The sequence below is a fragment of the Plutella xylostella genome, chromosome 16, assembly GCF_932276165.1.
Source record: "Plutella xylostella chromosome 16, ilPluXylo3.1, whole genome shotgun sequence".
Classification (NCBI taxonomy): Eukaryota; Metazoa; Arthropoda; class Insecta; order Lepidoptera; family Plutellidae; genus Plutella; species Plutella xylostella.
This window is the reverse complement of record NC_063996.1, coordinates 8,300,813-8,317,850: the sequence shown is the minus strand read 5'-3', so window position 1 is coordinate 8,317,850 and position 17,038 is coordinate 8,300,813. Positions and strand designations below refer to the sequence as shown.

General features: G+C 41.6%; 1 protein-coding gene across 10 annotated transcripts in view; it reads left to right on the top strand.

Moving 5' to 3' along the window:
• The first annotated feature begins 1,859 nt into the window (after window positions 1-1,859).
• LOC105397150 (max-binding protein MNT) overlaps window positions 1,860-17,038 on the top strand; it is a 34,428-nt gene continuing 19,249 nt past the window's right edge. For 4 of the 10 annotated variants that reach the window (XM_048626202.1, XM_048626201.1, XM_048626204.1 and 1 more), the window contains exons 1-2: window positions 6,882-7,026; window positions 11,543-12,104. In XM_048626202.1, coding sequence (XP_048482159.1) covers window positions 11,705-12,104 — 400 coding nt within the window. In that variant the 5' untranslated portion in view covers window positions 6,882-7,026; window positions 11,543-11,704. Of the gene's footprint in view, window positions 2,018-6,881; window positions 7,027-10,913; window positions 12,105-17,038 lie in introns of those variants that run through there. The other 6 variants (XM_048626199.1, XM_048626200.1, XM_048626203.1 and 3 more) reach the window with 3 other exon arrangements.

The following is a 17,038-nucleotide window of genomic DNA, read 5'->3' as shown; positions in this document are numbered from 1 at the left end:
TTTATTTAAAAATATATTACTACAAGGATTAAAGTTCCCACTGAAAATAAAATATAGTCAAGGCAAATCTAAAGTAGAAGTAACGAATATTTCATATTTTAAATACGTCTTTGGCTAAAATATCAACATATCCATTTTTAAATTCTAGTACATATTAATAGTCTTGCCTGGTAGAGGCTGTTATTTAAATGACAGTGTAAAAATGATCTTCTTGCAATAATGTGATTGCAATAATTTATTATAAGTATATTCAAGAATTATGTAAATATATACATACACATTTTAAAATATACTTAGCTCCCAAATAAATTGTTATTTTAAATTATGGTGTTTTTATTTTATTAAGTATAAGGTATAAGTAATAATTTTATTAACATTTAAATACATCGGTATCGACACATACTCACTGGGAAATATACTTGAGTTATCATTACAATCTTAAATATATAATGTACTTATAGCTTTTTTGTATAATTCATGGCAAAGTTCACGGTGTTTGTCTATAAATATAATAATATTTAAATCATATATTATTGATTTACTAAATATTTAATGAAGTATATGTATTAATAATAAATAATAACTTATCTCTATTTCCAGACCAGGTCCAATCAAAATGCACATCACAATAAATTATTATATGTATTTTATTAAACTACCTACTAATAAATACTTATATTTATTTGCGAAAATTATGATTCAATATGTATCATTTTATATATAACTAACTAAGTACATACATTTTACATATACTTCCTAGCTTTTTCCGTATTTAGGTTGGCTTTGTGCGTCCAGTGATGCCATTTTACTGTATCCCCTGTCATACAAACTAATCCACACTCTGTCATATTTTCACTCACACAATTTTATCAGCTAAGTTTTTTTTTTGTCTTTCTCATTGACACCTTCTTTCAGTACTCTTTATAAAAAAAACTTTATTTTTTCTTCCTATAACATCCCCTTATTTAAAAAAAATTAGATACATTCTTTCTAAAATTGCCAACAGCCTCCACGGTGAAAATCCTCATAACTTTAAAACTGTACTTATTGAGTAATGGCAGCGACAGAGAATGGGTTAAATACAGCCATGTATGACATACCTACCTACATGGCTTCATTTCCAGTAAGTATCCAGACACTGCATGAACCAGGGACTATTACGCCCTTCACTTGCAGTCACTTGTACCTGTAGGTACTGTATGCAAATACAGAGTGAAGTGGACTCTTCAACTTGTCAACTTACTCTCCGTCATTTTCTCATTCCACTTTATGTAGAGCTACAGCGCGTGATATGACGTGTGATTAGCATCCGCGCTGCCCGAGCCAAACTAGACCCTGCCGCCCACGCAACAGAACCCACATTCCTCTGAACCTTATGTTTCCTCATGAAAGTACAGAAAGATCGTTTCCAACTGATTAAATCTCCCCGAGCTGTCCCTCGCTTCCCGCCGGGACCGGCAAAAATCTCATACATTTTTTGTCAGAATCGATAGCTTCCTTCCGGCTCTCGCCTTTCTTTGTAAGAAGTTTCCAACTGCGCCAGAAGTGAAAGTACGCGTAACGCAACGCTCAAAGTACAAAAGTTAACTAAAATCGAACTTTTCCAGTACGAATCGTCTATTTCAATCGAGCCAAGTAACGTGTTACGCTGGCAAAGTGAACTAATTGCAGAGGAAAAGTATTAGATAAACAAAGCTAGTCCATGTGGCGAAGTCGGGTGAGGGGGGGTGAGGCGGGGGGCGCGCGGCGCGGTGCATGCGGCATCGATCGCGCACGCCCCGCGCGCGGCCGCTCGCCCTCCCCATTGGCTGTTGCGCGGGTCACGTGACCACGCCACTGCGCGGTGATTGGCCCGGGCCGGCGGCGGCCACGTGAGCGGCGCGCGTGGCCGGCAGTCGCGGCGTGACCGCCGGCGCGTCCACACCGCGCCCGGCCCCCCCGCGGCGCGACATGAGCCTCCTCGACACGCTGCTGGAGGCGGCGCGCTACATCGAGCTGCAGGAGCGCCGGCTGGCCGGTAAGTCTGCACCAACCAACACAGACCCGGTGTCTCTAGTGTGACGCGGCGGCCGACGCCCGACGCTCTTGACCTTGGCGCGGCGCACGCCTCGCGGCCTCGCCCCACGTAAACAAAGGAAACCCGCTGAAAACGCTTCCGTCGCTCCCTCGTCCCCCGAGCGCCGCCAGGGGGCGCCCGGTCAGCTGATCGCCGCGTGTCGGCGCGCACGCACACACTCGCATTGTCCTCAGGCGGTTGCGTAAACCCCCCCCTGCATCCCCACCCGTGATAAACAGATCCATTAGCCGCCGGAGTCATTGACACGTCGAAATTATCTGTTAGTTACCTAGCGCGATAGCCTATCAGCGTTACTTTTGTTTTTGCCGGGCCGGCTTATGCGCAGTTTGTATGTATTAATGCAACAGCGCAACCGTTAGCCCACATCTGGTTTTGGCGGTCTAGACGGCGAGAGAAACGGCCGCCGGTTGACGAAAAGAGAAATCATGAATGCACGCCTAGCCGAAACCTAGAAATCGATTCTAATTGACGCGTACAACGCACCAACTGTGCCAGTGCCACTAACCAATCGGTTTTCACTGAGTACTATCAGCTGTAGTACAATAATACTCGCAGTGTCACTGTGCCGTCTCTGTCCCGCTGCAGCGTGGGTGCATGCCGGCGTCTCGCTCTGTCGGTCGAGAGGGGGTATTATTATTACCACTCTAAATGCAGTACGTGGCTACGGTTGGAAGCGGTTCTTATCGTGTTTACTTGGCCGCGCTATCATCGGCCCGGACCGTGGCACGCTTGTTAAATACATTCGCTCGTGGAACCGGTTAAACTCTTTAAAACTTGCCCCTCGCCGCCGCGAAACTGAGGAAGTCCAACTCTTGCCGAAGCACAATCTGGGGTTGGGAGATTGAATTCTTACTCGGTTCCGCAAACTTAAGGATTGGAGATAATGATCATTGATGATAATTTGTGGAAAAAATTGCTGTATGGACCGCAGATGTCGCAATATAAATTGTCTCTTTATTCTCTGAAGCTCCTCACCTGAAATCTCTAATAACTTTTAAACGATAATCTCAATGAAATTACGAAATCCAAATCTGCCAAAGATTTCTAGCCAACATTCTAATCATTTGCCGTATGCACAAGGAGTTTTGCTTTATCTTTAGAATGCACGAATGCTTTAGCGGAAAGTTTAGACTGGCTAAGCGACTGATTACTGTAGTCACATGATAACAAACATCCAGACGGTGATGCATCTATGCTAACATCAGAAACAATAATGTTATGGAAACGAGGTTTTATAGTCAATACAATTTCATTGGACATTTACCCCCTTATTCATAGAGAAGTTACATAACGTTTTAACTAATAAACTGTTTTGTCCCTCTCCGACAAGGAACAATTTGTTCTTTGACAGAGAGGGACAAAACAGTTTATTAGTTAAAACGTTTTGTAACTTTTCTATGAATAAGGGGGTTAGAAGACAAATCAATGCACTTTCCCGGTCTTTAAAGAGTCTTTGAAAGTCTAGAAAATCCAGCCAGGATAGCCATTGGAATTCCCCGAAATCCTAACAGAATTTCCGGCTAGCAAACAGTGAAGTTATCTAGCACAAGACTAACGAATACCCCATGCACGTCCGCGACTCGTGCAATTCAAAAACAATCGGCCAACAAGGTTCAACGAAGGCGATACCTATAAGGTCATAGAGTCTACCAGCACGGTGACACGTATCGTCTTCGCCATAAGTCACAAAGTCGAACGGGATGGGGTTCCGGGTGGTTGTACTACGGTGAAAGGAGGCTGGCCTCGCCGCGACGAACTATGTAAAAGGAGATTCGTTTGTGGTTCTTCGTAACTTATGTTACCCTGGTCGGCTCTTTGTGGATTGCAGTGATTTTTTTGGCTTCCCACTCGTTTTTTTTCAACGCCCTTCTTTTTTTTACCACGTGATTTCGAATTCGGATTGTTGTACTGTTTCGAACGCTCCTTTAGCTTCATCCTCACATTGCCAACATGGCATTGTTCGAGCCACACCCAAACTCTTTACTCTTGAGTGTGTCATTAGTCATTAAAAGCATAATCTTTCCCCACAGGTGTGCCGGTGAAGCATTGAGCGAGCATTACGCATGTTCATATGGCAACAACGCAGTCGATATCCCTGCTAGGTTTATTGTAATACACAGATTCAGTGTAATTCAGTTTTTTTTTCATATACCTCGGCCGCCATTGTTTATGATAAATGGCTCATGTCAGATGTCACGTTCGTGCAATGGTGACGTCACCAGGTGGCTGATGGCTCAGACAGTAAACAATTATTTGGGCCACCTCAGTAGAGACTTGATCGTGCTTAGAATCTGTCATTGGCTGCCTTAACCACTTGTGCCATGGTCAATATAGGCTCTCATGGCTTTCTTGTTTTTGCGAAAACTTAAAGCTCATTTTAATGATTTTCCTGACTTTGTTAAAGACTTTTGATAGAATCAAACAGCAATTTCAAAACTCTTAAGTTGAATAAATAAATTTAATTTTAGTGTTGATATTTCTCGAACGTTTCTTCTTCCAAATTGATTTGAATACGGCATTTTTTGGGTGCTAATTCTTTGGAATTTTTGCTAAACTAAGGAGTTGTTTTTTAGTATTATAAATTGATTGACGTTAATTTCCTTGACTAAAAGTTTTGAAATTGACGAAATTAATAAAAGATGTGGACACGTGTCACTGAAAATGATCATTTGTAATTCCAACTGTTTATTAAAACGCATAATTCGCGATATATGTTCATTATGTACACAGCTAGTTTGTTTAAAGAGTTGGCAACGGGATTTTATACCGTTATTGATACCAACTTGATTGATTCAATAAGAATTATTAACCATCTTACATTTAAAAATTTACTGTAAGTCAGAAACATCTCGGTTTTTGTCAACTAAGCAATCATTTTTATCAAGTTTACTTTCATAGCCAATAGATGCATAAGAATTTCATTTTTAAATTCAATAAATGGCTCAGAAGTCTGCTTGAAATTTGCTTTGTGCATAAAACTGCTACGAATTTTATAAATTCGCGTTTTCCCTGTTGCTCCGCTGCCAACTGATTTAAAATTTCGATTCCAGCAAGCGTCACCCCTTTGTCGGTAGTTGTTGCGTAAAGCGACTGTGTATCAGCAAATCTGCGAGGTGCAGTGCAGACTGCGTATCTTCGCATCCGGCGCTCCCCGCGGCTTCCTGTGCCACTTCGACCCATTCTTGTTTGTCTTGTAGCGTGATGTAAACGCGACTTTGCACCAACTCCGCTAAAGTCGATAAAATCTGGATGAGCGTTGGGCGTTGCCGATATATGCGTTTCAGTTTCCTTTGTTCGAGGAGCCCCGCATCCATTAGCGCAAATTGGTTATCTCCATCAGCAATTTACGTGAGGCCATCTTTTATGTGTCGGAACGCTTCAAATGTCACCGCTTTTGTTTCGCTCACCCCCGCCATTGTCTCACTGCCGCACTACAACTCACTACGTGGCACTCGCTAAGCGCCGCGAATGGTGCGATGCGTCGGTTGATTCAATAAAGCTCGCGTTTCTAGAAATAGAATCTAGGCACCGTAGCGCAGGCTGGCAAACCGGTGGATGGGTGAACTCGCGGCGGCCCGCGCCTGCTACCAAGGTCACAGGAGCGAGAGGCGGTGAGTACGCGCGTGTGCGGGGGGGCAAGTGGCAAGTGCAGGCGGGGAGGGGGGGTGCAGCGTGCAGGCGCCAAGGTCAGCCGCGGCACGCATGCGCCGCGCTGCCCTCCAACCAGTTTGGGCGACGTATTTATGTCTTCCTGGGAGGTGTAGGCTCCCCCCACGCCGCCGCTCTCTCCGCGCGGATGTCGCTCCCAACTATTCAGGGGTAAACTCGAGCCGTGTCTGGAAATTTCAATTCCCTCAATAGGTGTTTTCTCCGACGTATTTACTCCTTGTGGCGTAGTGTGACGCACGACGCCTAGTGTACTGTCGCACTTGTTAGTGCTGCGAATTCTTTACTGATTCGCCATGATAGTGTGTTTTGCGAAAGGAAAGTATGTCGATCGCTGAAAACGTTCTCCTCGTTCTTCTTGTTATTGTGGCTTTATTATTAGCTGTCTATTCATGACCTGCATGACTGTTCGTCTATAGTTAGATCTTACACGTGTGTTCTTTCTTCACAAGTACCTACCCACATGATGCTCGTTGTACTGTAGTGAGTAGATAGGTATCTGTACGATAATCGGATTCGTTTGTTTATTGGCTTTGCCGTTGACGTGGCACGTCCAACCTTGTCTAAAGTCTTTTGTGCTCAATCATTACAATTGTGGCGCGTTGCTGCTACGATAGCAAGTCATTAGCTTGTTTTGAAGTTGCCTATTGCAGTATTCGCTGAGCTGTCACATGTTTGGAATTTAGGAGAGTCGGCTCGGTGCGTGCGGATGCTCGCGACGGCGCGTGTCAGACGGTTTCATTAGAAAGTGGCGTCGCGCAGGAGCCGGGCCCGCTAGGCGGCGGCTCCGGTCGACTGCAATGTTCCATTCACCTTATTTGTCGTCGTCGAGGTTCACTGACTCCGCTCGCCGCCGACCGACTTACGAGACACGTCATCCGAGTGCTAATGCCGACGTTTCATCACCCGATGCGATCGCCGATTCGCGGCACGGCGGCGGCGGTTAGCATTCTGTAGGTGTATGTTTGCGCGCGGCCTCGTTTCTCGGCCTCGAGCGGCGTGCAGCGTTATGTAAAGTGCAGGCGGGAGTGCAGGAGAGGGTCGCGCCCGACCGCGTGCGCGCCCCCCGCGCCCCCCGCCGCCGCCCCCGCTCGCAGATTGTCCGGCGCGGGGGGAGGCCCTCCTCCGGCGCGGCTGGCGGCGCCGCCGGCCGCACTCAGTCGTCGAGCGGACCGCATCGGCGCCGGACGCCTCCGTCCCGCACTCTCCCACTGCGACGTCACAGTGCGTTCCTCCGTCGCGCTCGGTGCATCAACGGTTCCGTCCTACCGTGTGAACTGAGGGTAATTTGTCCTCGGATGAGATTGCGATGGTCACGATCGCGGAGCCGACGGCGGCGAAAATAGCGTGAGCACGGGCGTTATCACGACGACCTCGACGGCGAGACGTGATAGCGCGAGGTCGGCGGCACCTGCCCCCGCCTGCAGCAGCTCGCCTCCCACCCGCTTTCTACAATGAATCCTTCCCGGCCGCGGCCAGTCACCACCTCCTCGCAGCCTAAACGTTAAACGTCCGGTATTTTAACGGTACAAGATTCGCGCAAGTGTAGGTTGTGTTTCACTTCAGCAACGCGAGCTTTCTATGTTTACATAACCTGATGCGTTCAGACCTATATACCAATTTGACATACTTGGATGATGTCATTATCGTGATATATCAAGATATTAAATACCACTGAAACTATAAACAAATGAACGCTTACGTAGATAAGTTTCCCGTTATCGTTAAATGTCCGTAATCCGTCCAGGCTGTTACTTTGACTTGTTGTTTCAGGGACTGTTCAATTTTGTTTATCAGTTTAGCCAATAGATGAGCACTGCATAACTCTAATCTAGGCAATGTTTGTGGTTTTTTGCATGGAGTGACCTTTGTTTTGGCGGCCACTATGTTAAGTTGCGGCTCTCCTGGCTTATCGCGTGTCACGCTGTAGACCACGCAGGCGTAGGCCTTCTCTGATGAGTCGCAGAATGCGAACAGTTCCATTTCCGAGTTTTCGGTGTATCCCAGCCATCTCTTTATCGCAAATTGATGCATGTTTGCTAGTTCTGTTCTTAGAGTAGACCATTCTCTTTGCGTTTCGTCGGGTAGTTCACTGTCCCATCCCAGTTGGAGCTTCCAGAGTTTTTGAAATAGTATTTTGGATTTAATCGTTATAGGCGACAGCCAGCCTAATGGGTCGTACAAGGTCGATATCTCGCTGAGGACTTGTCGTTTTGTTATTGTTTTTGTTGGTTTATTTGTAATTGTTGGTGAGAAAATAAATTCATCACTGTTCGGGTCCCATCCAAGGCCCAATGTTTTTGATGTTTGTGCCTCCGTAAAGTTGAAGTTTCGAGGGTTTCTCTGGCTGTCAGGAAGGTCATTTACGAGGCTGGGCTCATTGCTAGCCCATTTTCTAAGGTTGAATCCTCCTCGTTCTAGTAGTTGTATGAGTTCGTTTCTCGTCTGGCGAGCTTCTGAAACGGAATGCTCTCCAAATATTGCGTCATCCATAAAGAAATTGTTCAGAAGTACAGGTTTTGCCTTTGGGAAGTCATCTCCGTCGTCTTCCGCCAGCTGTTTCAGGGTTCTAAGTGCTAAATATGGGGCTGCTCTTGTTCCATAGGCAACACTGGTAAGTTGGAACTCCTGGAGTGGTTCGTTGGGGGAGTCTCTCCATACGATCTTCTGTAATGGTTGGTCTTCTGGATGCATGGCTATGAATCTATACATCTTCTCTATGTCGGCTGTGAAGACAAAACGGTACTGTCTCCATTGCAATAAGATGGTCTGCATGTCTGCTTGTAGATTAGGCCTTAAAAAACAACTATATTCCAATATTATATTTATATTATCCTCCACCTTAATCCAGATTAATTTTGGTGTGATTTGATGAAAGACATTCGACAAATCTAATGATATATAGATTCGTTTAGTGGGTTATCTAATTGCAAATTAAATACATATTTCTTTACACTTTTGTGTACTTTTACTATTATTCTTCAGTTTAAGAAACTAATTTAAACATCACTTACACTCCCAAATTTTCCTAGTCTTCAGAATCTCTGTAGGCGATAAAGTTGCGTTTGTTGTATGTATCTGAAGGTAACATAACCACAACTAATGCCATGACACAATAATGTTTTAATGTTCTGCTTTATTGCATGTGAATGATAAGTTTACTGTCAATACAATGTCATTGTCCCACATTACGTCTACTGTATGTCGTACTGATATTGCTCCATTTTTCATGTTTGTGACAGAAATGAATTTATCACTTGCGGATTCAGTACTCTGACGTTAAGTTTTTGCAATATGAATGTTTTTTTTCTACTACGTTTTGATTCATCACTTGTTATGGCCACATTATAATACCTTTACTTGATACTCATTCATTACATAGATGCAGTTTTTTATTGTGATATAAAGTTATCTATTCAATCATTTATGATCATAGTAAAATCATCAAATCAGCACCAAATGTTTGGGAAAACTAAAAAAACTTAAAGGGAGTGAAAAGGAAATGGCGATCATAGACTTATTTTTGTCAAATACTGATTGAATGTTTGCTCCTCAATTTTGGTGTTCTCACCATGAAATTTCATTGGGTCAGAAAGTGAAAGCATCAAAATATATTCCTCTCATCTCATTATACGTACCTATTAAAAATCTTCCCTTAGTCGAATTCAGAATAAAAAAAAACAAAAAATATTTGCAATTAGGTCAGAATCTAAAAATGTCTCGAAGGAGAATTTAGTTGCATGAATATTAAGTACATATTATTATTAAAAATAATAACCATACAATGCAATCATGATAATAATAAATATGTATTTGCTTGTCAACAAGATAGATCAAACAAGTGACGGTTGCTAGTTATCTGTAAATAATATATTTATATCGAGGCACTTAATATACACGTGTTAAATATATTTCCCATGATATCACGTAATGTAGATAATACTCGTATAAATATCTATTGCCGCGTGAAACACTTAATTACTTCATAATTTTAAACAGAATTTTCAATACTCTTCGTGAATATGAAATAACGAGCTAACCGCTTTTCCTTGTAGATACAGATACTACAGCGAACATTTGTCCGAGCAACCGCCTAGCGCTCTATGCGTCCCTGGTACTTTGCAAGAACTGTTAGCATTTGTTGTGCGAAACCGACTCTTTTGGTGTTTTGTTTTGGATTCATTTTATCTTTCTTAAACACTTATGTTCGTTAGCTTTATCTCGAATCCGTAAAAATATTTTTGCTTAGCTTCATTGACTTATTCAAATTTTAAACTTTGAATTTTTCGTCAATATTGTGCAATTTTGTTAACGACAGCATATCGAATTTGTTAGGTAGTATTTTATTTTTCCGTTGGTCATTGTTATAGTCTTGAATATGATGCATCATCAAAATCACTGCTATTATTTAATAAAACGCAGGTTGCTCTACAAACTATTGTGCAATAACAATTTGTGTCAATCTGTGCAGGTACTGCGCAATTCTTAAATTATTGTTTTGGTGCATTGTCTCGTCTGCGGTCTCTATCGATTTCTCAAATCCCGATCCTACATACGTATCTGCAATATCTTTTTGCCGTATACTTTTATTATCAGCGGTCATAACATAACTTTAAAATGAGTAATCAGGATCTTGTGTTAGGATGTTTCTAGATTTTTCTTTCCTCCGATTAATTATAGACAGGCTTAGGTTTGTTTACGAGTTGACATGACGAGCCATGCGCTTGTATTATCTGATTGTTACATAATTATAGAGGTACTCATTCCACTACTCATCTCAGTATCTTGTAGTGGTGCAAAATTTGTTCTTGTTTATTGTCAAACTAGCTTGTTGGCACGTATGTATGATGTATTTTAGTTGAAAGAGAATTCAATTCATTTTCATTATCTTCATAGTTTATTCAGATATCTAAATGTTATGTTTTTACTTGGGATACTTTACTTTACGATCCTATAGCAAATTCTAAATATGTTACAATCTCTTTTGATATCTATTTTCATCGCAAGCAATCTCCTTACAATAACTTCTTCTAGATTATTCCTGTCGAAAGTATCTATATATTTTTGTAATTTCGCACACATTTTTGTCTTTACATCAATTTCAATAATACGAGTAATAATGCAATTCGTTCAAATTTACATACTCCTTATCTCAATTAGCTCCGCACCAGCGTTGCTTGTCGAGTGTCGAGCGACCATTGTTTTGTTTCGCATTGGAAAATCCACAATGTCTGCCAATTCGGTTGGCAGCGGGACCAGGCGCGCATGACATGCTAGGAGTTAAGTTCGGTTGTACTCGAAGCGTAGGCGTAGGCGGGGCTTGCGGGAGGAGAGGGGGGAGTGCACGTGCCGCCTCGCCACGCGCTCGCCCCTCCTCACTTGTTGAGCGGTCGGTCACTGCTGCTCGCCTAGTCATTATCACTGCCTCGAGCGCGTCGCTTGTTGAGAGCGAGAGCAAAAAAAAACATAACTGTTTCCCTCCGCCGCCGTACGTGCATCGCGCTAATATTTAATGCCAGTAGTCTTTTGTTATCTAAACGTCTTTGCCGCGTCGTGTAGTGTACACTCTTGTTAATTACTTTATATTCATACGGCCGTAAACAATAAGTAATAACCGAAACATTGGAACAATTGAATTTCGTTGCAAAATGCCGTGTTACGAAACACATAGTGCGTGTTAAGAGCTCCGAAGAAGCACTATACCTGCAATTGAAAAGCTTTCAAGAGCCTTATATTATATTCGCGATCCATTGTCGACCTCGCAATCTCATCCAATAACTTACAATAACGTCTCAACAGATATTGTTCCGCTGAGCTCAAGAAATGCTAACATAAAAGTGAATAAAGGTGAAACCAAAAACACAAGTGAACTTTAACAAATTTGTTTTAAAATATGATAAGGACGAAAGTGTTGTAGACTGTAACAATAAAACCAGTCGCCTATGTGCCATCCTTTGTAGAATGGGAATACTCATGGAATCGGCTGACGTGAATCTGGGTTCCGGCTACCGTAAGCCTGAAGTGTTCGCGATGAGTGGCCCCTCGGAGTACTACGCATCGTCTTTGCATTCCATAGCCATTAATGCGAGAGAGATAGCATATGAGAGAGTGGAGCCGATCGCCCTGAAGACGTACAAACATTACCAGACGGGTCACCCAGTGAACTACTTCCCGCCTCAGCCGGTGGTACCAAGCTACGCCGCCGCCCCCAGGGCTCCGGTGGCCCTGGAGCTTGTCAAACCTACTGCACCCTCATACGCTCCTAATACAGTAACCGTTGCTAGTCCAGCGAAAGTGGAAGTGAAAGAGAATTCAAGAGTACAACCCCCGCCAAAGAAGAAATGGTTGAACGAGTACTTGGGTAAGAAACGATGTGTTTGATGCTATTTATATTTATTTATTTATATGTTTTCATAAGCACAATTACGTCAACTACGTCAATCAGCTAGTAAACTGCTGCTATGTTATTCCTTTGTGCCATTCATACACTATCTAAAAACACCGGAATACGAGTCCACGCAACTGACTCAGGGTTTGCATTCATAATATGAGTCGGTATTAGATTGGTGTTCGTGAGTGCGATAGCGCCGCCACGTGCATCGCTCGACCTTGCCTAGCGATGCTCGACCTCGGCTTGTTTTTGCACAACTAAATTCAAGACCACAACCAAACCGAAACTGTCACAATAGCCGTGCAAAAACTGCAAGCTAAATATCGACCAACTGATTGTCTTCTCGGTACCACTTTTGTCTCATTCGGTTTTGAAATTCCTCCAACGGCTTTTAGACAAGGCTAGGTTTCAGGTTTGTCTGAGCCGCATTTTGCGCCGGGCAAAGATCCGAGTGCCCCGCTGGAAGCAGCCAGTGGCGACAGTGTTGCCGTCAAGGTGTTCGTCTCACCAAGGTCGACTGCATCCGCGGTATGCGCCTGCGTACGACCCGCTCGCTCCAACCTCTTGCATGCCTCTGTGACTCTAGTACTTTTTGTATTAAAACCCGTTAAATAAGTTTTGCTTCACACTTGTTACTTTAATTAGATTTTGTTCATTAACGTCCTTTGTTCCAATGTTGGCATTTTAAGTTGTAACGCTGAAGTAACCGTGTTGGTGCAAGTCAGCAAACTGAAAATTGAATCATGCTGGTACAAATAATTAATTTTCAGTAAGTAGGTCGCGCTCGTGTAAAGAATTAGCAAAAGTGGATCATCGGAGAACAATTTGACTCGTGTCGCGACGTCGCGACGCAACACATGCAGCTAATTTAATAGTTTCCACTACAGCAGAGTCATAGGTGGCTTTTATGATAACATAGATAGACGATGGCTTGCGTAATGTGGGACGGATGTACACAGCTACTAATCCAATAATGACTCGACTTGTTACGTAAGTCTGGTAATTGTCTATTCTTTATGAAATTATAGTAAAGTTGCCCGGTGTCGTGTATCAGTCAAGGCAGCCCCAAAATACCCCAAGTAAGACTTTTGTTCGTTCTTCTAGCCTATGCGGCTCTGGTACTTCGCGGACGGTAATTTTCATAATGTTCCTTCCTATCAACAAAAAAACAAGTCGAGCCGACAATGGCCGACATCAACATGGCTGTAGCTCCGCAGTTGAATTACTGCTTCGGATTGCGGCGAATATCTTATCGAGACATGTTGCGATTTCTCGATGATTCCTTCAGTTAATTTCCCTTTGTGTGTAGGTTCGCATTATTAGTGCCATGTTTGATTAGGACTATGAATACATCCGCCTGTGTCTAATTATGTTGCGAAGTTATGGAAACTTGATCGTGGCGACCTCTAGTAATCATCGCAAGAATGGCGGATTCGCCTGCACGGCTATGCGATCCTAGTACTTATGTAACGGATTTTGTTGTTAGCTCGTGCCGTCTCAAGCAGACAGCTCTGGTTATCAAAGAGTCGTCTATATACCTATAAAAAACTTAGCTCGTATTACGAAGAGACACGTGTCTTGCCGAAGTCTGTACCGTCTACGTTTTACGACCTAATTTATGTGAAGTGTCGCGTCGGTTTTTGTTTTAACCTTTAACCTATTTGGTTATGTATACATCAATTCAGTATTTTTAGCTCACTTGCCATTCGAGCCATGTTCATATAATTTTCACACAATACGTTCTCCACCTTGGCAAGTTCATTCACCGTTTCCCACTCATCACATTCCGCGTTAAAATTCATCTCCGTTTTTGCACTTCGTGTGTGTGTTTTTGATATAATTTCGTTTGCAATTTGTTTTGCAGCATTTAGTTTATCTATTGCCATGCCTTGTAGTATTTTAACTACCCCTTACTTCAGCCCCCTCACTATAAAAACCTCTTCTTCCCGTATCGCTTCAAACTTCCACGCAGCCATGCCTCAACAAAGTGCATACTTCCACATTACCAACAAAGCTTAACCTATCAAGCGCAATAAAAAAAAATGCTTGTCCTATTAATTTCAAAACAAATGCCACTGATGTAATAGCAAAATGTGTTTATTCAATATGTTTGTGTTATGCAATAATATTGCTCGCGACGACAAGGAAATGCTACTGTTATGAAATAATACTTCAGTAAATACATACTTTACAAAACGTTGAATAAAACATTGACATAAATGTTGCTGTTATTCTATGCAACGTGGTTCAGACAACTCTATTAAACGTTCAGTAACAGATACGCCGTCACAGGATCATTTTCCGTTCCAATATGTACCTAACAGAATGAAAAATATCATGTAAAATTATATTTTATACAATCTGAAAGGCTTTAGTTTTGTAGGGATATATTGCAGATCTCTTTTTCCAGTTTTAACTTTTTCAAAACTTTAGATTTTTTTAGATTTCCTTAGCTAATGAATTTGGTCTAGATTTATCAAAAACCATTACCATGAAATCGTTTGCTAGACTCGATATTGGAAGCAGCCATTGAATCCAATCTCAAGATCAAACTTGTTTACCAACCCACCACGCTTTCTCGTCGAGTTCGCGTCTGCAGTACCAGGTGTTCATAAACTTGCAGAGCTTCGATGGACATTTGGCAATGTTTCATTGCCACGAAGTTTTATATCATACGGCTCGGATCTTAAGCAACTTGAGATTATATCGATTGCGCTATTTCTGGCTAAATTAACTTATTACCGGTGACTCGATGTTATCGTAGTGTTTAAGTTGTTTGTTGTGTAATTGTATCGGCAGGGTTAAGGTCTCTTTTGGACTCATTGCTGAGATTAAAATGTCTTCTACTTTGGATCGTCGTATCCCTGTAATTCAGTGCTCAATTTTACACAGTTTTGCAAGACAACAGTCCTTTAGAATGTTTTTACCCTGGTATCATGTTGACAAGACTTATGTTTGCACCATCTCTCTTTTAAAAACGCTAGACATTTTTACTTCTACCTGTGCTACTTTTTTCTGTTTTAGGTCTCTCGTGTCATTTATCTCACTTTGAATCTACATTTGTTTATTGTAAATGGCTTTAAGTTTATTTTACATGACCATAAAGGGTCTCTCTTATATTGAGCTTAGATACCCTGATTCAGAGTTGCATACTTAATAATCATCTGACAAGAGCAATATATCCAGTATACCTATCCTTATACCTCTTTGAATTCACGATTTCCACGAACTCAACTTGTTAGAGAAATAAATTGAATCGAAAACTCGACACCGACCGGCATTGACGCATGTTCCGTCCATACTTTACCTTTCTGTTACGTAACCTCTTTCTTTCTGTGCGGCCCTGGTACACCTGTCCCACGCAGGCATAGAGCCTTCAGACTCCGCCGGTTTACGCAACCGTAGTAACGTAATGTTTTTCTTATTCAATTTTCCTTAAAAAATAATTGTTAGCCGAAGTTACGAACGAAAAGTTGTTAGTGAAAACTATGAGGATACAAACCTAAAATCATATTATTGGGCGATCTTATAAAATAAATGTACTTACATAATAGATTTATGTTGGTAATTTAAAATAATAATTAGCCATCAAAATACACTCAACTTTAACTTCAACTTTATTTTGTGGCAATCTGTTAATCATCAAAAAGTTCCAGTGACAGTAGCACCAAATTACTACTAAACGGAAAAGACTAGCTAATAAAACTTCATTTAACAGCGCATCAGGATAACCAACCGAAAACGTAAATATTTTGATCAAATTCTAAATTGAATGTTTTTAAAATTGGAGTCATTTGTTTGGTGTCGCCATTTTCATCGAGGTCAGTGACCGGTAGCTAATTCAGTTTTTAACTATGATACTGTTGTAAGCCGATCCCTTTACTTTTGGTATCAACAATATCATTCTCAAAATCTAAGGTGGCTTAGAAGCGTAAACTATTAATTGTATGTTTGATTATAATTGATTGTGTAGGTAGGTTCTAATTAATTGTTCAATATTCTCTTTAGTAACGTTTGATAGTTTTATTAAATTAAGGGACTTTAATTAAACCGTGGGTATCAATTATTACCTACACATAAACGAGTTATGTAGGAGTAGGTGTCAATTTAGATCAAACCTCTTGTTCACGCCTTAGAAACAAAATTGTTGTATCCCTATTCTTGGAAATACAGACTACAGACTTTCTAATAAACCTTTGTGGCTTCAAATTGTTCAAACCACGCTTTATTCTACCTACGAGGGGCGACGAAGCGTAAGAGAAAAGATGTCCCGAATGGAAGCTTTCACGGACACAATAAAAGCATCACTACAATATTATTATAGAAACACCATTATTATTTCAAAGTCGCCAGTTCAGTTACCCGATGCCCGAGCCACCTTCAGACTTATTGGAAATTCTGATGAATCCCAGTTTCGGTTGTGTTTGCCGGAATAATCGGTCATCTACCTTTGAGCCTTTGGGTTGTACGATTTCCTTCTCAACCCGCCTTTGTAGTGGCAAATACGTCAGCGCTGGATCACCGAATATAGTGGCAATAATGCTGAACTCGGGATATAATAGCGGGAGCGATTGAAGTCACAAAATAAAGTAGTTGTGGAAAAAACAAAAGGGTTCTGAATTTCTAAAATACATTTTAGATTGTATCTTTATTACTGATATTTTTCGGCTACTTTATGTAATACTTACCTATGTAATTCGCTTCATTTTTGGGTTCATAGTCATGCATTATTATTTTGGTAGCAATTTTATTTATAATGTTTTGTGGTATCTTAACTCTTGAGTTTAGAATTAATCAACTTAGTTGAATTTTGAATACGTTTACAGTTAATACAGTTCAACGTTTGTAAATTGAATAAAACATACGACGAATTCAGTTTTGGTTGGTTTTTAGCTTTCATAAAT